Source organism: Netta rufina, assembly GCF_964035555.1.
Source record: "Netta rufina genome assembly, chromosome: 2".
In the NCBI taxonomy this organism is placed as follows: Eukaryota; Metazoa; Chordata; class Aves; order Anseriformes; family Anatidae; genus Netta; species Netta rufina.
The window spans coordinates 28,933,399-28,957,198 of record NC_140124.1 but is presented as its reverse complement, the minus strand read 5'-3'; the positions used below and the strand labels follow the sequence as shown (position 1 = coordinate 28,957,198).

At 36.7% G+C, this 23,800-nt stretch overlaps 1 protein-coding gene across 1 annotated transcript in view; it reads left to right on the top strand.

The window, feature by feature from the left end:
* THSD7A (thrombospondin type 1 domain containing 7A) overlaps window positions 1–23,800 on the top strand; it is a 286,290-nt gene that overhangs the window by 132,820 nt on the left and 129,670 nt on the right. The window contains exon 5 of the mRNA XM_084281506.1: window positions 22,538–23,369. Coding sequence (XP_084137632.1) covers window positions 22,538–23,369 — 832 coding nt within the window. The remainder of the gene's footprint in view (window positions 1–22,537; window positions 23,370–23,800) is intronic.

The window sequence follows — 23,800 nt, the reverse complement described above, 5'->3', positions numbered from 1 at the left end:
GGACAACACAGTTGTGTCCCTCCTGATTTTCTTCAATTGGCTTCCTTCACATCTTTCAAGATGACAGCTTTGTGCAGTCTCTGTTAGCACATGAATCTCTCTCAAATGTGCACCTACATCCACGTTACTTTACTTAAAGGTATAAACCTATATAAAAGCTATGATCTAATGCAGGATATTTTTGCATTCCTAAATCTAATAAATAATATATGAGTATGAACAAATGAAAACTGAATTATTTTTTTCTTTCTATTAAAAGGTAATAACTTGTTAATATGGAAGACATAGCAACAGGCATTCATAAAATGGCAGTACCATTCAGACTGAGTTTTGATATTTCTGTAGCAAACCTCACCTTTTTTTAATGAGGTGGACAAAGACACATTAGCACATCACATTTGCTTAATAGCTAGTGACAGGAACTTTGTGCTGATGCTACAGTCAGAGTGAATCTCACTCACTTTGCACTCACACAGTAGTCACACACACACCATTTCACAACAGGAACTGACTAATATGCTAACCTCACACTAAGGTGCAGTGCCAGGCTTGAAATAAAATGTGGAGAGCTCCCGAAGGGAGCAGCCAATTAGCATGCTCTTCAGTGTGGTCTTGCTGTCATGGGATGAGAGGTTTATTTCCCTTAAAGAGGAATATATTCAAACTCCTTAAAGGCTTGGTTCTTGTGTACTGCTGCTTATTTCCTGAGTGGCAAACAATTAGGCAAAATGCCTGTCATGTCATGGAGTCTTAAAATACTCTCATTCTAGGTAGAGCTGCATGTATTTTACTTCCATATTCGTTGATTAAAATGGTAAAGATTAGAAAATTACTTCACTATTTCAATGTGAGGGAGTTTTGCCTTCTTCCTACCCTTTTTTTCTTCATCTCTCAATTCTCAGGGAGAAAATTATTATAATGCATATTTGAGCATTTTGTGTATTCTGCATGTAATAATAAAATTTTATGATAAGTAGAGTTTTTTGTTTGTTTTCAGTATCTCTTTGGACAGTCTATAAGCTACTAATAGCTTAAAATAACATCTTTCTGATAAGACATGTCCTTTCCCCATGTTAAGCATGGTATATTTGGTACACAGTGGGCAGCGTGGATTTTGCTGGATCTTCTGAAAGTATACATGATAATTTGTGGATAGAAGGAAGAAATTTTCAACGTGTTTTTTTTTTTTTTTTATACATGCTGATGAATGTATCAGAGCAATCATATCATGACAAAATCAAGGTATATCTAACTGAAAAACCCTTCTGTGACCTTTCTTTTTCTGGATGCCTGGGGAAGAGTATAAAATGAGGACAATCATGCAGTGATACCACCTCCCCACTTCCAGCAAACCCGGTCTTCCTAAGCCAGTAGTAATCCTTTTCTGGGCATGAACTGTTGTTGAATTTTTCCTCTGTAACTATCCCCAAGATATGTTTACAGGTTTTGTGAGGAACCTCTTGTGTTGTTTTGCTCTTTTTTAATTACAATTTATTCTTCTAATTTTGTTTTAAGACCCTCCTTCCTTAATTAGAAGGGATGGCAAACCACCACTGTTGATTAACAAGCAGTTTATGAAAGACAAGGCTATCCTAAATCTCTGGGACTCAGCTTTGTACCCAAGTATCTTGTTCATATGTATACGTGTAAATGGTAAGCACAGTCCCTAAGGATCCAATACCTCATATCCATGCGTTTTTTGCAGCAAGAGATCTAATTCGGACATGTAAGTTTTTAAAACTCTTTACTTTAGGCAATATTAGCTGTTTTGAAATAGTGGGTGTTTAGAATGAGGAAGTTGATCAGGGCAGGAGCTTAGCGGATTTCACAGAAGTAGGTATTTATTCAGTAAATGAGACCAGCCACAGTCAGACTGTGGTCATACTCTGCCAACCCAGCTGGTAATCCAGCTTTTCATGGGGAGTAGACCTCAGGAATAGCATCCTGACCATGGCAGTTTAAGCATGTGAGCTGCCCCCCCTGCTCCCTCCTCCTCAAGTTGTTTGTTGTTGTTGTTTTGTTTGTTTTTTTTTTCCACAAATGTCATGTATTTATTTAGCAGACAATTTTCAGCACAGTGATATGGTTTTACAGTTGTGGAGCAGATTGAGCACTAGCTGTGCGCCTACTGTGCTGCTGTACAGTGGTTTTGGAGGCTTTCGCGGTCAAATTGCTGACCTTGGAATGATTGTTGGAGCAGGTCTAAAATAACCAGGGTGCAGAGCATGCAGTCCTCCTGGTGTCTCTGTAGGAGGATGTCGGCAGAAGAGGCAGCGAAGCCATGCTGTCTACCTGCATGTGGTTTGGTTGTGAAGGCCTCTCCTGAGAGCTTGGCCTTCATCCTGTCATGGATCCCTGTCTGGCAGCAGCAGTGTCTATACCAGGAGCTGCTGCCAAACCAGAGGCTGTAGCCATCCAGCACATCACTACTGCAGACAGGGGCTTGATCGACAGGCCTGCTCCAGATCACAAGCTTGGGTTTCAGCTTGGGATATTTTGTGCGAGTGTTTCAAAAGCCGATTTGGCGTTTATGTGACAACTGCAACCCTGCAATCTTCGATGGTAAGCAGACTATCACCTTTCCTCATGCTTACTTTCCTCAGTGGGTGGATGCTGGAAATCTGCTTGTTCCCAGTCAAACTTCTAACCTGCCACATAAAAGTGGCCACTTAAAGTCCTAAAGAGCAAAGGGGAGGACTGGTAAGTATATGGGCAGACCTGCTGTCTGCTTTGCTTTGTACTGGGGACTGAAGGGAGCTGTTTTACACGTCTGCTTTTTTTTTTTTTTTTAATTCAGTTCAAGAACTCTAATAAAAGGTTGACCATTGAAAAGGGGTTTGCCAGGAGTGTTAAAGGGTGAAGGAAAGCTTTCTTAATGGGATATTTTGCATGAGAACAGAGAACATGGCCTAACATCTTCTCTGTGATGGGTGTGTTATGAAGCATGGGTAGAGGTTTAGGAACCCCAGGAAAGATAGGAAAGGCCTCAAGAAAAAGCAAGTGGTTTTGACTCTAATTTTTACTTAAAGATTCTTAGATTTTTATTTATCTTTTTTTTTTTTTTTTTTTCCCCCATGAGAAAGTGTGGGAGGGAGGGGAGGAGGAGGAGCCAGCAAGCTTACGTTGATGTCTGCTGTTTTAGCAGTGAGATGATGTGACAGAAGGTGGCAATGGGTAAGGGAGGCTTGCCTGAATAGGATGGAAGAAAGCCATAAAGATGGATGTGAGGAGGGGAGCAGGGGTTATTAAAACCAGGTAGGATTGCAGGTGGTAATCTGTGGTGGTTGGTGGGTAAACCCACAACTGTATAAGTAACATCGGTTTGTTTATAAACTGGGATTAAGGCCCAGAGCTGATGGCAGCACACACTAACTGGTCTTGTGGTGACCTAGAAAGCTTGGGGTTACTCTTGGTCATTTTGTATCAGACAGGTGTTAGTGGTGTGTGCTTAGGATCTTTGAGATGCAGCTCTGTGCTCTTGACAGCTGGTTGTAACTTAATTGTACTCAACTAGCTTCATTTTAAACAATCTTGAGATGCTGTTTTGGCCACAGTGTGAATGTAGTCAGGGTATTGAAGATAGAGGTATGCCTACTGGCTTGGGATTGATCCATGAGAACAGGATTAACCTATCCATTTTGTCCACTTCTGTAAACTGCCAGGAATCAAAATCTGTTTTGTTAGTTGGTGTCTAGCACTCTGCAAGCTTGTAATTTCAGGTCAGGAAAGCATCCCCTGTATGAGTATTAATCACCCAGCTTCAAGGACCCTTCAAAATATATAGACAAAAGTAAACTGAACTGTAAAATTGTTATGGATACTAGAAACCCGTCTGGGGCAGAAGTGAGAGGACTTAGCCTGATTCTTTTAAGTATCTATGAAGCAGAGAGAAATGGGGGAGAGAGGGCTCCCTGGCAGCAATGTATGCATGCTTCCCTGAGGCTCTGATGGTTGCAACCACGGTTTGCAGCCGTGGTTCTGTACTTCTGAAACATCTTGATGGAATTATTTTTAACTGAGCAACTGAATTTTTTAACCAATTTAAAATGCAGTTACAAATATATATATATATATATATATATATATATATATATATATAAAAACATATTTTGAAATGGTTGTTCTTGAAATGGTATGTAATATGGAATCTTTATTGTATTATCTCCACTTTGAAGGTACCTTCTGACAGATATGCAAAGTCAGATAAAGGCATTGTATGCATTTCCAGTGAACCCAAAATGCATAATGCTGGAATGTGAGGGTCCTTGGTTTTGTCACTGGTTCTTTAAATTACGTTCATCAAAACAGATTTTCAGGGGCCCAGTTCTGCACTGTTGAAATTGAACTAATGAATTGTTAGTTTGCAGTATTGTTGCAGAATATGGATTTCTTAGTGAGAAATTGTATCTTTTATCATCACTTCTACTCACCACTTGCAAGAGAATGGACAAAATAATCTTACGTTTTGCAGGACAAAAAGGAAGTCTCTGGACTAGTGCTTTGCCCCCCACCAATGCTGATCCCAGGCTGCAACATCAGAGTTTTCAAGCGTTGTACTCTCTATGCACTGCCATTCTCATTTTCTGAACAATAATACCCTGTATCACATTTACCATGTTCATCTTATGGTTAATAGCCCAGGTGGCTCATATTCACTAATAACCTCATCAAATGTGTGAGCAATACCTGGAAGTTTTAAGCATCACTAGATAGGAGGAGGGTGCATATATTGAATAGGTGGGTACCACAAAATGGCAGAAATAACCTTACTCCATTATTACTGTTATCTGTACAATAGAAATTGTACATTCAACACTTTTTTGATCTTATTTGATCTTACATTTCTAATCTTAAATCTTAAATTTTCTAAGTTGATATGGGATGATAATGTATTTGTCTTTTCATACTACCCAAGTGTTTCTTAGAAACTAAAATCAAGACATCAGTCCTGGTCATTGCAGCGCTACTGACCAGTCTGTTAGAGAAATTGCCTTCGTTATGTTGCTGTTTTTAAACCTTGGTGTTTCAGAGAAACAAAGAGGAGCTGAAGAATAACTAGAAGACACCATTTTAATACAGACCATCTCAGACAAGTTTTATTATCTCAAGTTATCTTCTATTATCTCAGGTTGTTTTATATAAATCCTCTTTCATTTTCATTCACATTTTTTATTCCTGCTCTGTAAATTGTATGATATGGTTGACGTATTTAGTTGCTGATAGTAAGAAGCCTGTTGCCTGTAAAAAGTGTTTGAAGTGAAACATGCACTTAATATTGAATTTGTTGGGTTAAGTGTTACATTTCTTACAGAGTAATTATGAAAGCTTCTGATATCATTCCCAGTAATAGAGGAAGGTCTGTTAGCATCAGGATTAGTGACTGAAACCAAGGTCTTAAAGGCCACCAAGGGAGCAGTAGAATTGCTGTCTAAGCTTCTATTGTTGAATTTTTGCTATCAGTGTTTCAATTATTGAAAAAAAAAAAGAGCACTAAAATGGCTGTTTTTTTAAACCTCTCACTGTAATGTATGCATTCCATCTGCTTATTTAAAAAACAAAACATACTTTCAATAAATGCTATTGCTTTAAATACATTTAATGCAAATCTATTAATCAGTGTAAATATATTTAGTTACTTCATAAAATAGTGTTCTCTGCAGTTTTTAAAATTATAGTGATTTGTTAACAGCACATGTTGTATTCTATTTTTCCTCAGAAGGCAATAAAACACAAACATTCCCTGTAACATCTTTCAATCATTTTTTGGTCATATTTTACTTTGTTAGTATGTTTCATAACAGTTTGGTTGGGTAATAGTAAAAGTGAAATAAATTTATGCTGGCCAAATGCTTCCTGACCCACTAATCATATTTTCACTTTTGCTTTAAGTTAGGTATTAACTTAAATTTATCTGTGGATTTTCAACTGGTGGCTAATTTTAATATATGGGCAGGTGTAAAAACCATTACTTGTGTGAACATCTTTATGTGCTCTGAAACAAAATGTTATATTATAATTTTATAGATTGTGCAACTGCCATCTGTTCTGAAAATTATTTAAGGTTCTTGCTCAACAGAGGCAAGATCATTTCAGTTTTTGAGACTGTTGAAGACTCCCACCTATGGTAGCAACTGCAGAATTAGCTCAAGTTGAGCTTTTTGTACATGAAATTAACTAACTGCTTTGAACTCTTACCCTTTCCTTTGACTCTTTCAAACCTCTCTTCCTGCCTTACTGTTGCTCCACTCACACTTCTCATTGACTCTTCTCTTTTCCATTGTGATTTCTATTTAACCTAAAACTTCACAGGTAAGGCCAGCAAAATATATCAATCCATCAGTCAAAAAAGAAAAAAAATAAATTTAACTTATTTGCAATCATCATCTGGTTTATTATGTATGTGCATTACATATACCTCCCCTGTGCCTGATGTGATTTCTGAACGCCTTGGGTGTAGCACCTACTCTCTACTTCTCTGAAGTTGCACAGCATCTAATATAGGAAGGCCAGACGTGGTTGTTTCTTAGACTAATAAAATGCATTTAAGCAATTGAGTGCAGCTTCCAGAAGAGCATCTAGTTTCAACTTCAAGACATCTAGGCAGAGAATACTATCTTTTTGGTAAGGTGTTTGAATGGTTGAAAAAGAAATATCAATTCTGTTTTGATTCCTGTTGCTTCTCAGCCTGTTCAAGTTTTATTTTATAATACCAATCTTTGATAAGATGCAGGTGGTCCTATGCTATTCTAAGGAAATTCTGATCAACTGCATAAAATCAGTTTTCTTCTTGCTATAACCTCCTACTCTGGAATAGGTTCATTGCCTTAAAAAAATAAAAATAAAAAAAAAAAAATGCAGAGCTTACTAATTAGGCAAAGTACAGTTATTTGCATATACTAAGCAGATGCATGCGGCTAAGAGTATATTCTTTGCTACCCAGCTGACATGTCTTTCAGCAGTGCCATACTGGGTTGAGCCTATATTAACCTGTTGTAGAACAAACATCTGGGCTCATTCCATAGATGACTGTGACAATTTTTCACTCCAACTAAGAGGTATCTCAAATGATATAATAAAAAGGAGGAAAAAAAAAAGGCAATGGTGTCAAGGATAAAGTAACAAAGATCAAATTACATAAGACATATTTATGCTCCTGCATTTGATGTATAATTAGTTTATGGTAAACAATTTCTCCTTGAGACAAATTGCTGTTGTCCACCCATAAATCTTATATCTTAAAAGGGAACAAAAGCTTTTCCAGTTCTTCAGTAAAATTGGAATTGAGTCAAATTTTATGTTGCAATGGAGACCTAAGCCAAATGCATATGTGTCCCTGTTTGGACAAAAAATGTTGTTCTTTAGTGCATCTGAGGAGGATAAGAGATTTTTATGGCTGCAAATGTAGCCTGGATGGATAATTACTACTTATGTGTTCTCTAGGGGGGAAAGAAAAAGGGGAGGAAGAAAAAATCAAAAACAGTGGCCATAGGATCACTGTAAATGTCTGTTGAGACATTGAAATTCCCATAATAGTTTTATAGTTTTTTTTCTTAGTCATCCCAGAGAACATTTTCACACTCAGTTTTAAAAATGATTAGGAAAGACTTTTCAGTCACTCTCACCTTTTTGTTGCCCCTTTGTAGAGAGTCTCCTTGAAAAAAAAAAAAAAGACCTTTCTGTTTTTCAGAGGCTTTTGAAGATATATTTTTTTTCAGTGTAATTCAAGCAGATATGGATCTTTGCATCACCTATTTGGCAAGAGGGTGAGCATTTCTTTGTCCAACACTAACCTTCCTTCTCTACTCATTATCTGTGGTGAGGGCTGCTTTAATTGAAGTCATCCCTTCTGAAAGATATCTCCAGTCCAGTTCATTATTGATTTTGAAAGATCTGACCTGTTAAAATTTCCCTGCCAATGAGTTAACCTTCTTTCCTGAAGGTGAATTAAAATAGAGAATGACATTTCTAATTTCCTAAGTGATGTAGCCAAACAAGCTGTACTAAAGTGGTAAAATGTTAGCTCAGTCTTAAAATGAACAGATTTGTTATTTAGTGTGATGAGCCTCCTTGGGCTGTGTAACAGTAAATCTTCACTCATTTACAGTTGCTTTCCAAATTTGTTTTAAAATTATTATTATTATTATTATTATTATATCACAGAGGCACTCTCACATTTGTTGCTCTTTCTTGAAGTTCTGTTGTAAAGTTACACACAGGAATTCAGGTCCAATCAATCATAAAGTTGAAGGAAGTGAAGTAAATTATTAAGCTACCTAAACCTAACATCACAACATCATTTCGGCAATGTTAATGAATTGATCAGAATTGCTTTGCATAAACTTTTTTTTAAAAACAAACAAACAGTTTTGCTAATTCCAGCTGAAGTGGCTTCCTAAAATTTCTGTTAGGGTGATTGGTACACTTGTTCAAATATATAGATTTCTCCAACTATGTATTTTGTCTTTTAAATCAAACTTGTGTATGGACTATTCCTTCACTATGGGGAAAATAAGTATTTTGAGGTAGTTGGGGGAAAAAAATTAGAATGAATATGTGTACACTTGCAATGCTAATTGAAAATGAAACTTAATAAGGTTTAATGATTCTGGTACATTGCATAAAGGGTACATTATATCTTCTCAATGTGTAATTTTGAATCTTTTCTGCCATTTTGCTGTCATGTTTGCTTCTATATTCCACTGGAGTTGACTGTGAATGTCTTTAACAATGATTTCTGAAGTATGTTTAATATTTGATGACGCATGAATACACATTACACTTCTAAGTTTATGGGGAAAATGTGGTAGTGTTTTGTTTTGTTTTTTTTTTAAAAAAAAAAAACAAGTTTTTCTTCCTGTTTTCTAATACAGAATCTCTAGCATGGAGGTAGCCATTTCTAGAAAGGTACAGACTTTCTACTAAATTCTATAATTCATGAAACCTTAGCAAAGAGCTTTTTTTTTTTTTTTTTTTTCTATCTACTTTCAGGGTGTATCTACTCAGGAATTTGTAAAGTCTTTTTGTCCTTACCTGCTGTTTTAAACTTTGTCATAGTGGGGTGGGAAAGTGAGATTCTGGAAAATGCATAACCAAATACTTTGACTTTTGTGATACTGATTTCATGTTGATATGTCTGTGTTTCACACAATCGCAGAACGGTTGAGGTTGGAAAGTACATCTAGAGGTCAATTTGTCCAAACGCCATGCTTGTGCAGGCCCACCAAGAACTGTTTGTCAAGAGACATGTCCAGATGGTGTTTGATTATCTCCAAAAAGGGTGATTCCACAACCTCTCTGGGCAACTTGTGCCAGTGCCAGTCACACTCAAAGGGAAGAAGTGCTTCCTGATGTTCAGATTGGACCTCCCGTGTTCCAATGTGTGCCCATTGCCACTTGTCCTGGCACTGGGCACCACTAAAAATAGAATGGCTCTATCCTTTTTGCACCCTCCATTCAGGTATAGAAACACCAATTTTATTTACTTCAACATTTCTGTGCCTTTCACAGAAACAGGTTGAGGAAGTACTTCCTTATTTATTATCCTTACTGGATGGGCTTTTAGAATTGTGGCTGAAAGAAAGATTAATTTGCTTTGTCCCTTTACTTACTGTAATAGCATTTACATGGGACAACTTGTTCTCTCTTGCCCTGTTTTACTTTGTGCTGAGATTTTTGTAAGAATTTCTCTTTTCCTGCAGAGTTCTTTTTATCATCTGAGTTCAGTCTGACCTAGATGATGTCAGGATATGCTTCAGAAACTTTCTATTTCTTTCAAAATTTAACAGTAAAAAAAAAAAAAAAAATGGTCTGACTAATACCACATGGTACGTATTCTGTCATGTTTTCTTTTCTAGGTGCTTTTACATTGTCTGACAAAATCAGAGGTTTACAGTTTTCTTGAGGACAATGTGGACCTGTTTAGAGGAGAAGACAAAGAGAATCTGTCATCTTTGAGGAGAGGAAAATAGTAGGGACATAAAAACACTTTGGAGGAATGTTTAATGATATTCGTCATTGCTGAACATTGACAATGTAGCCTAGTTTCCAAAGAGGGAGTGAAGACAAAAATCCATTTCTTGTGTTTGCCTTTCTGTAGAGAGTCATGCAGTTTGCCCCTATGCCTTGTTACTTCCTCACCCTTGTAGCTTTGCATGTTTGCAGTCATCTAATGCCTTCTCCATCTGTCGCCATCTATTAACTGGGAAGTTTGCCAACATAGCAACTAATCTACATAATGTTTAAGGTGATACTGGGAATAAAACAAAAAATCCCACCCACTATTTAGGGATGTGTCCATCAAGATGAAAGAATAAAAGAGGTATTGTTTCCTAGCAGTATCTACTAAAATTACAGTGTTAGTTACAAAACGACCTTTGTGAAGTAAATTCAGAAATCAAAGGTGGTACTAGCAATGGATATGTAAGCCTTTTTTTTTTTTTTTTTTTTTTTTTTTTTTTTTTTGTGATAGAACAGAACACTAAAGCAGAGGTCAGTTTCTGTGTTCCTCTCTTCTGTTTCTTTGATTCATGAGAGGAATTTCAAAAAAGCTCCCAGAGATTTCTGATATTCTTGTGATGCACTCCTTAGCTCCTTAAAATACTTGTTCTCTTAAATTTTGCAGTAGTGATCCACTTAATTATTACAAGAACCCAACGTGTTTTATTAATAGAGCAGTGTGATAATGCCATATTGTCTGTATTTTTTAAGTGCAAGTCCTTTCTGTAATTAACAGGGAGTTCTGTTTAAAAGGCAAAGTTATGATATGGCCTGAAATGTTCAAATAACTTCTTACATTAATATTTCATAGAAATTATTGCTTATTTCCAAAATAATTTGGAAAAAAAAAAAAATACATAGAGTTTTAGATATTTCCAACGTCACAAAAATAGACAAAAACATTTAGTTTAATATATACGTGGAACACATTTGCCAGATGGAACTAATATATACTTTTTTTGAATTATTTATCTTAGTTGTGTGTGGAATTAAAATGATCAATTATAAAGTGCTCAAATGAAGACATTTATTTTGCATACAGTGCAGTGACTAGTTTTGTACTATCCTGGCTAGATTTCCTTAAAACCAATATAAATCTATCCACATCTGATCTCTACCGGCACCTGTATTTTGAACACATCCTCATGGCTTAGTTGGCTTTCCTTCCCATAGACTTCCTATAGTTTTGAGTGCTATGTCTATAAAATGAAAGCACCACAATTTTAGGGGAAAGTGCCATTTAAAACTTGAAAATGGGTTTCATAGGAATTCACCAAACTGCAGCTGATAATGAATAATAAATGAACAGAGAATATGCTTGGGAGAATGTCTCCCAGCAAGACATAAAGTCATAGTGCACTTCAAAAGATTTATGACTTGATTATTTTAGTCCAACACATAGGCAATTTAAATAATGAAATATTTAAAGGTAAATAAAAATAATATATAAAATTGAAACACTGTCTAATGTTCTGTACTTAGAGGCAGTTTTATGAAACTTTGCTTTGCATCAGTGAACTAGAAGAAAACGAAAATGAGGACAGGTCCAGAACATTATCTAAGCTGTATTCATGAAGTTCAGGTCTCCTATTTTATTTTATTACATTACTGGCAAATAAAACAACTCTAAAGAATCCAGAGAGATGAGAAATCTTCGTATTTGATCCTCAAATAGCTATATTAGCTCTCTTGTGACCAAGGAGGCAGAGTGAAGATGCAGATGAGAAGTATGTGTGCTGTGCTCTGTGAATAAGATTTCTATCAAAAATAAGAGAAAGGAGCTGCTTACTGTCTGGATTTCTTGCTTGCTTATTAAAACACACCTTGCAACATAACAGGGATTTAGGATGAAACTCAAGGGAAAGATATTGAGTAAACTATATGCTTGCAGAGATACAGTGATGGAAACTGTATTCCTACTGCTACTTCATGCACAGTTTTTCATCAATACATCTAAATAGGCTTTAAAATTTAATATTGCTGTCCCTACTTTACATAGAAGAAAGTGAAGTGCAAGGAGACAAGAATGGTGTATGTAGATCATCCAGCAGGCTAGCAGCAAGGCTAGGAGTACAACCTAAATCTTTTTTCTTTTTTTTCTTTTTTTTTTTTTTTTTCTGACTTTATGCAACTAAATTGCAGTCTTTTTCTTCTAACCAATTTCCTGCTACCATGTCTAACATTATATCATGCAGGTAGTCTGACCCTTTAAAAAAGTGAGTGCCCACAGATATTACATGTAATTTTTGATGTCTGGCTGTAGTAGCCTAGTTGAATTCTCTCTGAAAAGCTGTAGCAGTAAATTTCTTCATATCTCAGGAAGGTTTTTGACTTGTTTGCCCTTGGCTATTGTAAGTAGAAACTGGGACTGCAAACCGCTGGGCTGGCACAAGTGCTGTGGCCTGTGCTGATGGATGTGCCCCGTGGTAGCGGCAGCCTCACAACCAGCACTTCTGGCCATCAGCACCACAGCAGGAGGCTGCAATGAACAAGGAAGAGAAATAAAAGGGCAGAAAATGAGACAGAAGCATAAAAATAAAACCATTCACTTGAATGTTCGTTCATTCAAGAAATGTTCGCATTTCTTCTCAGAAATGTTTGTTCTTCTCGTTTTAATGTATCAGCATGCATGTACTGCTGAAGAAAATCATGTTTAATAAATGGAATTGCAAAATTATTCATGATAGAAGTGAACTGATTTAAAGTCCCTGTAACCTGTTCAATATGTCTGATTACCATGAGATTTCACTGAACTCTGCACAGAAATAAACTCTTCTAATAGTACGCAGGAATTGGTGCTGCAACACATGCTGATTTTGAAGTGTCATCAAATGGACTAGTTGTGGTTCTAGATCTAATTGGGGTTCACTGCGATGAAAAGTGAAGGGCAAGCCTCAATTGGTTGAATTAGTGCAAAAAAAAAAAACAACAAAAAACAAACAAAAAAAACCTCTATTTTCATATATAGTCACTGCAAATAGCACTAGCAAAGAGATTTTCAGGTTAAGTGAGAGGTTTTCTTAGTTGTATTTCAGTTAAAATACAGCAGTTTCACTGAATTTGATATTTGTGAGTGATTTGAATGTAAAATGATGACAGGGAAAACAGTGAGTCTTAGTTCAAAACAAAAGGGAAAACTTTATATTAGACTATGCAAATCAAATCCTCCTCTTTAATAGTCAGTATATCCTGAATCAGTTTTCTCAATAATTTGTCCCTTACAGTTAGATTTTGATGCAGACAGAACAGTAAAAATCTACAAGGACACCGATAAGAATCATTTGTGGTGATGTTATCATTGTATTGGACCTCCAATATTGATGTATTATTATGAAAGAGCTTTCATTGTAAAATGTTAACTTATAATTGTAGTTACAATAATTGGAAGTAACTATAGATTTCACAGATTTGCTCATAATTGGCTTTGCTGTTCATGGGATTGAATTGTTCTGTGGATTTTTGTTGTTGTTTTTGTCCAGTATGTGAGAAATGTTAGGTGAATGTGGTATAATCTAGGAGTTTCCATTTATTCTAAAATTTGTACCAACATATCTAAAGTGATGTGTAAGCTGAAAATGCTGGGAAGATTGGAGAGTAACAGGGAAGACATCATACATGCTCACCATCTTCCTGTGCCCTCTTCAATCTTCTCCTTTTCGTCACTGTAGCTAGGCACTGGGCTAGGAAGGTATACTTGGTCTAACTCAAGTCCTAGGAGGAGACACAGAGCAGCTTTCAAGTGTCAATAATGAGAAACCAAACCAAACCATGCATATGGGATGGATGCAAGCAAAGGTTAATGAAGCCTTTCATCCAATTTATGAAGCCTATGAGACTGTTGCTGTGTATGGGAATTGTCGTTTTACCAGGAAAGTGTTATCTGGCTTTTCAGTCAGCACTGCAACTTCAGTGAACATAAGGAGAGGAATACAGTAATATGGTTTAACGTCACTTCTAATGAAACAAAGAAATATTCAGGAACTAGCTTTATATGTAAACAGACTGTGGGCAAAAAGAAACTGTATTCAGTATCTTACAATATCAAAAATATTTACATGTATTATAATGTGACTAGAGGCTCAAAGCAACATAATTGCTTTGTAGAAAATAGCAGTTCTATTTCTCTTTAAAGCATGCTGCTTCCATTAAGTATTCCTTTCGTGTATTCATTCAATATTCATTTTGGCTGCTACTGCTATACTATGTAAAGAAAAAATGAATAGTTAAAGGAAGCAACGCTTAAAAAAAAAAAAAAAAAAAAAAAAAAAAAGATTTAAAATCTGAATAATATTTTGAGAATTAGGTTAAGTTTATGATAAGCCTAAAGGAAAAGGTTTCAATACAGGTTATGACAGCAACACAAAGCCAGATAGTTCTGCACTGTGAGCTGTCAGCCTTTCATGTTTGCATACTTGCTAGCATATATTTCAGATTATCAAGTTGCACCACTACTGTGAGCTGGAGGCTCTCAGTAGCTTTGGTATAGACAGTGGTTTTCAGGGTGTTACGCTTCTTTACATTAACATTACCTTGGGAAGAAGTATGGTATGGAAAGTATGAACCCTGATGCAGTTTATTTGAAGATCCAAGTTTGTACAGCATAGAACAACAAAATAAATATTAAACAGTAACAAATGTAAGGAGTTCTGTTTGTCTGAAGTGCTGAATTATGTTTTCAGAACTGACTGTCTGGGGAAGAACTAGCATTATATTAAAGGAAAATTATATCAATGCCATTTTATTTTTTTTATGTATTTGTTGAATTGTAAAAATAGAACCTTTGTCTCTCTCCATGTTTATAACAGACGAAAAAAATATTTCTCTATTACTCCGTTATTGCAAAAGCACATTAAATTCAAATTTTTTCTTATGGAGTGCACAACCATGTTTTAGAGAGACCAGTTTTCTAGTACACAAAAGGAGTACTTGATGAAGGAAAATAAGTAAAATTTGGTTCCAGCAATTTGATAGGTAATAATATGAAATGTTCAGTTAGGGAAACACTAAGTGTTATGCTTTTTGTGATTTCCAATGTCAGAATTTTAAACTGGTACAGTTTTTCTTTTTTTCTTTATTTATTTTATGTGTATTATATCATGTTTTTCTGTGAAATTTCGAATTAAATTGATAATGTTATTTACTGTACTGTTAATAATATCAGGAATATTATTGTGTATTGTGTATTTTCCCAAAGGATATTGATAGGTGAAAAACTAAAGGGCCCACACTTACAAAAATGCCTTAATGTTTATGTGCAAATATGCACAGCATGAAAGATTTAAAAATGGCTGTTTTTATATAGTTTCAAGTTGGGTTTTATTTTCATTCAATTGTTTGGGGATACACTGTGCTCTGGAAAGTTAGGGTAATATGAAATTTGTATCTTGGATTCATCTTCATTGCTGTATTTTTAGAGTTAATTTTTATATTTCCCTGTTAACCTAGGACATTGAACTTGTCCTTTAGATTCTGAAACTTCTTGAACTGCAGTGTGGCTTACACTCTCCTGTATACTTTCAGGAAACAAAAATTTTGACCTTGGAGTGTAATCATTTGTAGACATTTGATTCTCCATTATCTTCCTCTGAGTTCCAAATATTGCTGTGTTTTATTCTGTTGAGCATCCTTTCCCCTTTTATCTCACCTCCATATCGTGAATCAAACACTACCTTGTATGTTCTTTTCAACCTTAGAGCCAAGAAAGACAAAAGCATTGAATAGAAATGACAGTCAAGGTGATCTATAGCACTCCTGTAGAGGAGAGTGTGCTGGCTCACAGAGCATGAAGCAAGTCCTGCAGCTCCCAGGGAGACTTGCTAGGGGCAGGAATGACGCAAAAAAAAATCAAGGTTTTGTCTATCAGTGTTCTTCTGCTGTCTTGGCACTCCTGATAGTATAAATTATTGAATCTGTGTTTCCAAATCCTGCCAGCTTGTCATGTTGGCAGCATTTATATTAAATTCTATATTAAAAATAAAAATTAAAAAAAAAAAAAAAACTTATTGATAACTTATCTAGAATTGCACCATTTTGCTGTATTACTTGTCATTGTAATAGGCAATGTATCAGGGAGACCCACTTCCCTGATGAGACCTTCACAGTTACATGCTGTCTGTGATAAAAATACCCGTTGCTGCTGCAGTGTTTTTTCCTTTGTCACCATAACTGTGTAAAGCAAATATAGATAATATAGGTATACTGCATCAACTTACACAGATGTTTCTTGTGTTTTTATTTAGTCAAGCAGACCTGTCAGTGATTTTGGCTGCTGCTCTGAGCCTATTTTATTCTTGGTGGCCTGCTGTTTGTTCTGCTCTTTGACTGGCTCCCCTATAAGAGGCTGCAGTTTGCATTCCTGGATGTCCCCTGAGTCCTTCAAAGATTTTTTCATCTGTGTCTTTTTGACCTCTCTTGAGATTTGCTGCTTAGTCTTGTAGTCTTGAGCTGTATCTTGTAATACTTCTGTCTTTCTGACTCCCAGCTCTGTGTCGCCCATTTAACCTTTCTGGCCTTCATCACAGCCTTAATATGAAGAAAATTTGAGGTCTTCAATATTTTGTAGGGCTACCTTGTTTCTAAACTTAAGAAAAGTAGATTTCTGCTAATCAGTCTCCCAATAGTCTCTTTAAATACAATCCTCTCAAAATACTAAAAACTAATCTGCTCATTGTGTTGTGCAGTCCGAGTCTCTCTCTGGCATTAAACTGTTAATGCTACTTACAGACACCAAACGAGTAACACAGAATGGGTCAAAAACAGTTCTCACTGAAAGTACATCAAAATATAAAAAGAAATCAGTTTGAGTTTTTGTTGTTGTTGTTTAGGCATAGACTGGGACTTTTTTGTATTTTTATATTTATATGGGAACAAAAGCTAATGGGATTTTCACATAGCCTTATTTGCCCAGGATCAAAGTTCAAAATAAGTTTTGTTTTTCTTTTTTAAATAATATTAATTTAACTATCTGAAACAGCGTTAATATATAAGATACTAAATTCTATGATAGCTTCCTTTGTTCTCAGCTGCAAAGTTATCAGGACTTCATTGGGGTATTTGTCTTGATTTTTTGGTTCCATTAGGATCTCTCCCTGAAATTTCAGAATAAACTTGCAGTAATGGTTAATTCACTTCCTTTCCTGCTCTCAAACAAAAATAAATGTTAATCCTCTAGAAGCTTAGGAGGGATCTTAATATTGTATTTTACGGTAATCTCTTTAGAAGACAAAGAATTACAGATGACATTTTAAACTCACAATGACCTCAGTGACAACTCCAAACAACAGAAAAAGAAACAAGCTTTCTATTTATTTCTTTAATTGCCATTTCTAATATGCTGATTAAACAATATGCAGATAAATTATGGTATTTTCTGGGTACAAGGGCAGCTCAGTCCGTGTAACCCATGACATGTCCATCTAAATCTGTTCAAAACAAAATGCCAAGAAGCACTATTTTGTGTTCACAACAGTAGCATTTTTCCTCAGCACTGAACTGTTGAAGTGCATGTATATCCAGTTGCCTACTTGTAGCTGGACCAGTGCACAGCAAGGAAAGCAAGCATGCACAAACTGCTTCAACGGGGCAGAGAACCTAAGGAATATTCATAGAGAACAAATTAAAACATCATATGAGGCCTTGATTAGGCTTGACAGCTTTTCTAAAGAGTTTCTATCGTTGTTACTAGCGCTTAGCATCAGCTGAGGATTTGTGAAAGAGCAGCCAACTCCCACCCCCTGCAGCCTTTATGCATAGTGTGGTGGTTGAAAGTCTGTACATCTTCTGTTGTTCTCTCTCATGCACTGCAGAGTTGCTTATCTATCTATCCAGATCCACCCAAAGGTGTGTCACTTCAGGGCCCTGTTATGGTCACACAAAGTAGCGTGCAGCATAGTGAAAAGTGTAAGCTGCTAGAATACTTATAGTCTCATACTCCAAACAGATGCATTTTTAATTTATTTCTCAGATAAATGTCAACTTATACATAGATAAGGGGGAGGATCCAGTACATCACTAATATTAGCTATGTGTTCATAACTGCATAACCCTAGAGGTGCTGAGAAGTAGTTTTCTCAGAGGGTCATATCAGTGTCATTGGTTGGTACCCATTCACAATGCTTTTATAATTCTAGTTTCTGCTAGATTAATTTTCCCACCAAATTTCACATTTAAAAATGTCATTGGCCCATGCTGAACACAAACTGATTTCCTCCTGAGATCTCTTGGATGTCAGTCTATCTATACTCATGTTCTCTGCAGTCTCGTGTATGAATTTCAAGCTGCAGGTCAGTTTCATGCATAGGAAAATGTGTAATTATTATGTGCCTGTAATAATAATTTACTATAAAAAAAAATGTCATGGGTGATCTGTACTTGGTTTTCTTATATCTCCGAGGATCATTCAAAATCTCTGTCTTCACAAATTATTATTTTTTTATCATGTATTGAGAATCTTCAGTGATGTCTTGACCATTGGTCAAAGGAGTGTTGTAAACATGTGGTTGGGTGCTTTCTCTTCCAAGGAGAAAGGAGAAAAAAAATTGACGGTGGATTAAGACTACTTTGGGATGAATTTCTTGTTATTTGGATGAAATTGCAGAGCCATTTTACACGGTTCAGAGACATTTCTTTGCATGTTTTCTGTGATTATTTTCAAATGAGCCATGTCTGGTATTGATCCTTGCAATGTGTTTGGGGCCACTTAAGTTATGGGAGTTATTGTATGCTCTCTTCATAATCTGGAGATAGAGATGGGTACCTGTAAAGGGAATTTCAAATGATCTTTTTTCTCTCTCTTTTTGCATGATCTGTATGGCAAATGTACTGCAATAGCACTCTTCTGGTAGGTGCTTGAGGTTAATAAAAGTGACTTATGGTCCTACCCAAAAATGTGGAATAAACTTAACTGGAGATTTGAAAGTAGTGAAAGTAGTTTTTTCCACTGAAAACTAGTGGAAGTTTTTGCTAATATGGATTTTGAAATTGCTTTCAAAAGAAAAAAAAAAAAAAAGGATAAAAAAGGATCTGCTACTTCTCAGAATAATGTTGATCGAAGTAATTTTTTGATCGTATTGCTAGAAATTTGTCCATCTCTATTTTTCCCCATTTTTTTTAAATCTAAATAAATGTAACAAAATGGGAATTCCTGTTTCCATCTCTTGCCTCATCTCCCTGCCTTCATTCCCCATTAAGATAACTGGGCTAAATTTAGGTGTTGAGATTGCTGAGATATCCATAGGTAGTCTGTGATTAATTTGTTGGAAGTGTGCTTGAAACTTCGTCTCGTTTTAAGTGAGCGCTAAATATGGAAATGTTTGTTTTTTTTCTTTTCCCTATACATGTATTCTCCAGAACCCCAAGGAGAAATGTGGCTAGTTGTGAAGAACAGTACCAGTTACTTTTTTTTTTTTTTTAATCTTTGATGGTGTTAAATGCCTTGAAGTTAAATGTAGTTAAATGCCTTGAAGATGCCTAGAACCATCTACAAAGGTAGTGAAGATAGTGAGCATAGAAAAGAAAGAAAGTTTGAGAGTGAGGGGTAGGGAGTAGATGCCTAACTATGGGAAAAGAAGGATTTCTAGAGATTGGAGACATCAGGACAGAGTTTGCTGCTACTCAGAAGGTCACCATACAGGTGGGAAGCACCCCACTGAGGCTCAGTGAGCAGAGAATGGTGTACAAGTCTTACTACCTGCTTTTTTAAGTTTTAGTTTTTGCTTTTGCTTTCAGCTTTCTTTCTTTAACATCTACATCCACCCCAGTTTTTAAGGTTCTGCACAAATGCAGATTGGTTTGCTTAAGTGTGGAAGCTCCTTATTCTTTTGAGGGAGCTAACTAATGAGAGACCCTACGCAGATCTGCCAAAAGCTGTGTCTGACTTTAGGGCCATGCTATGTCATACAAGGAAGCATGCAGCAGACTGAAAATTTAAGCTGCTGGAACACTTTTAGCCTGGCCTAAACAGATAATTTTAAATTAAAAATTAATTTAGAAAAAAAAAATTAATTTAAAAATCAACTTACGTAGATAAGGGGGAGGATCTGATATGTCAGTAATATTAGCTATGTGTTTATAACTACATAAACCTACATCATTTTCTCAGAGGGCCATATCAATGCCTTTGGTTGTTCATTGGCTTTTCTTAAATTGCACACTACTCAGCAAAAGCAGAATAATGATGTTTAAGACACAAGCCTATCTGTGCACTGCATTGTTACTTTGGATTGAAAATCCTGTTCTGAAAACAACATTATTTTAATCTAGTGAAAAGAACTTATTTTTTCCCAATTACCACGTTCACATATGGAATTTATTTTTTTTTTTTTTACGTTGCTAAAGGTAGTAGTTAATACACTGAACCTAAGATTTTTAGCATTCACATTGGTATAAGCATGTCAATGAATTGGATTGAAAACACTTAGATGCCAAACGTTGGTTTTAGATGATGTGCTTGCTTGGATAATTAATGATTGGAAATTTGGTAGAATTCCAAAGCAGTAACTCTTCATCTGAATTACAGTAAAGACCTCATCTTTAAGAAGAGGGGTTATTTCAGTGAACGCATGTGGTATACACAAGGTGCAGTGATCTAATAAGACAAATCTGTAGTTTGCAAGGTGAATAATTTAGCTTTATTTCAGTCACTTTTATATTAATATCTCTGCTTTAGTTAGTTATTGATTTTCTGCAGATTTTATTCTTTTAAAGTTAGCAAATGTTCAAAGTGGTATTCTGGAGAAATGATACTTCATCTCAGTGTGAATACACCTAAATTAAGTGCAACAGTGATTATGTCATTTGTAGAAGGCTGGTTAGAAAAAAAGGAGGGTAAACTTGCTGTAATGGAAATTGAAATGCGTCTATTTAATATTTATTTATTTTTCTGTGTCTCTAACTAAATTTTGTAAACCCTAATTCAAACTTAATCTGAACAAACAAACAAGCAAACAAAAATACTGGGGCAGTTTCTGAGTACTGAATTGGTCTCTGCCACTGTCATTGCTCTCTATCTCTCCTAGAGCCAGCTGGGCCGCAGAGTTGAATGCAGTACTCTAGGTGGGGTCTCGTAGGAGTGGAGCAGAGGGGCAGAATCACCTCCCTCGACCTGCTGGCCATGCTTCTATCTTCAGCCCAGGATACAGTTGGCTTTCCGGGCTGCAAGAGCTGATATTTGTGTTGAAATCAGTGAGAGTTCTGAGGGTCAAGGAAATCAGTACTAAAATATGACTTCATATGCCTTCCAGTCATTCAAAGAGAAGGTGCTTTAAATAATTTTTGTCACCATAGTTCATTTACCTTGCTCTTGTGCTGTACCACAGTTCTTTTATTAACCTGCTTTGGAAATAATATAGACTCAACCCTGAAATTCCTGCAACTTTACTCACACTGATAGTCTTGGTACGGTCATTGGGGTCATTCAGATGAATAAGGATTGAGTAGATTGGTCCCAGATTTTTCATGGAACTTAAGGACTTCATAGTCAAAGAAAAGCCTTCTGGGTGACCAACTGTCTGCAGGTAGACGATTTTCCTTTGGGAAATTGTTATAGGTGTTTTTTTTGCTTGTTTTGTTTTTTCTGAACTGCTTGCACTTTTCCTTTTCCGTAGTAAGTCAATGCACAGTGTGTAAACAACACTTTCTAAGGTAGAGCTGTGTGAGGGGGAGCCTTAAAAAATAAGGAAAAATACAATTCCTTACTCTCTGATTTAGTGAGTTGAGCCTGGTGAATATCATGGTTTTTAATAATTGAAAAAGCAACCGTATGAGCTTTTGAGGATATAGGTTTCCATTGATTTGGTTGTCACTAAGTATAATAATGTGTGGTGTATTTATCACAGACCTTAGAAATTTAAAAAAAGCAATAACTTCTGTTCTTTGGAGAGTTACCAGTTGGTATGTCTCTGTCTTCAACAATTTGTTCCATATAATCATTTCACAGATTGTCTGGAACAAACACTTCTTAAGTTTTGTTGTTTATTTTTTATAGGAATTATAATAGAGGAAAGAACAGAAGTGGTCTACCTGAAATTAACTCTGTTTTTGTTTTGTTTTCAAAATGTATAATGTTGTTCTTGTTATATTGTTCTTTTGCACAATACAGCTGAAAGAGAATGGGTTATTTGTTGACATGAGAGTACAAAGAGAGTACAGTAGAAACATGAAGCAACACCCAAAACAGTCCAAGAAAGGGTATTCATGCAAGTGAGAGAGATTACATTCATGTTTTGGGGGGAAGGACTTTGTCTCCTTTTTTGTTAGTCAAAACCACATGATGACTTTCTCACCACTCAGTTCTTAGTTCTCTAATGAGATTAACTCTTGTGTACGTTCTTGAATTTAAATACTCAATTTGTCTAGGGTAAAAAGTAAAATGTATCCGTAATCATAAGAGATGAAGAGTAACCCGGTATTTGTTTTGTGTTTCTGCAAGACTTGAAATTCTTAGAGGTGTTGGAAATACAGAACTGGTTCTCCGAGGCTGGCTTAACACCATGGCCAAAGAACAATTATGTGTGCAACGTTAGTGTCTTCTCTTGTTTTTCAGGTCCATGGGGGAGATGCATGGGAGATGAGTGTGGTCCAGGTGGCATCCAGACACGGGCAGTGTGGTGTGCCCATGTGGAGGGCTGGACGACGCTGCCCACCAACTGCAAGCAGCCGGAGCGGCCGGACAACCAGCAGAGTTGCTTCCGTGTCTGTGACTGGCACAAGGAGCTGTATGACTGGCAGATTGGTAGCTGGAACCAGTGCCGGCCCGTCCTCTCCCGCAGCCATGAGAAGCCCCAGGAGTGCCTCAGGGGGGAGGATGGCATCCAGACAAGGGACATCACCTGCATCCAGAAGTCCAATGGGGTGCCGGCTGAGGATGTTATCTGTGAGTACTTTGAGCCCAAACCCCGCCAGGAGCAGGCGTGCCTCATCCCGTGCCGGCAGGATTGCATCGTGGCTGAATTCGCCCCCTGGTCGGAGTGCTCCAAGACCTGCGGCAGCGGGCTTCAGCATCGAACTCGGCACGTGGTAGCTCCACCGCAGTTTGGTGGGTCTGCTTGCCCTAACCTCACTGAATTTCAGATCTGCCAGTCTAGCCCATGTGCTGCTGAAGAAAGCCTGTATAGCCTAAATGTGGGACCGTGGAGCGCATGCTCAGTGCCCCATTCAAGACAAATACGACAAGCAAGGAAACGAGGGAAGAACAAAGACAAAGAAAAGGACAGAGAAAAGGCGGTTCGGGATCCTGAGGCTCGTGAATTAATTAAGAAGAAGAGGAATCGAAACAGACAGAATAGACAGGAGAGCAAATATTGGGACATACAAATTGGGTATCAAACAAGGCAGGTTACATGTACTCACAGAAATGGGAAAACTGCTGCTCTGAGGTAATCACTATTTATTAACTTGCACATCTTTATTTGTCTCTCTTTGCTTTAAGGTAAAGCAAGCATAGGCACACACTGTTCTTATTTTATGCAAGCCTGAATCTTAATGCAGCACATGCACTACTTCGAATGCAAACATCCCTCTTCAAAATGTTTCTGTGACAAGAAACATGCAAGCTATGATGTTGATCATAGTAAGCATCACATAAATGTGCATTAGTAAACTATGCTAACTCTATAGCCTCTGTTTGTCTACATGCTTTTGGGGGAAAGCTTTGATGATATTCATCAAATGTGTGCTCTGTACCTGTAGATTGAGGCAGGCTTTTACCTGAAGGTTTTTAACAAGTCGTGCATGTTTGGAATGGATGATGATATTGCCTGTGAGGCTCTGCCTGTAAAAGTAACAGGAAAGCGGACTGGGTCTGATA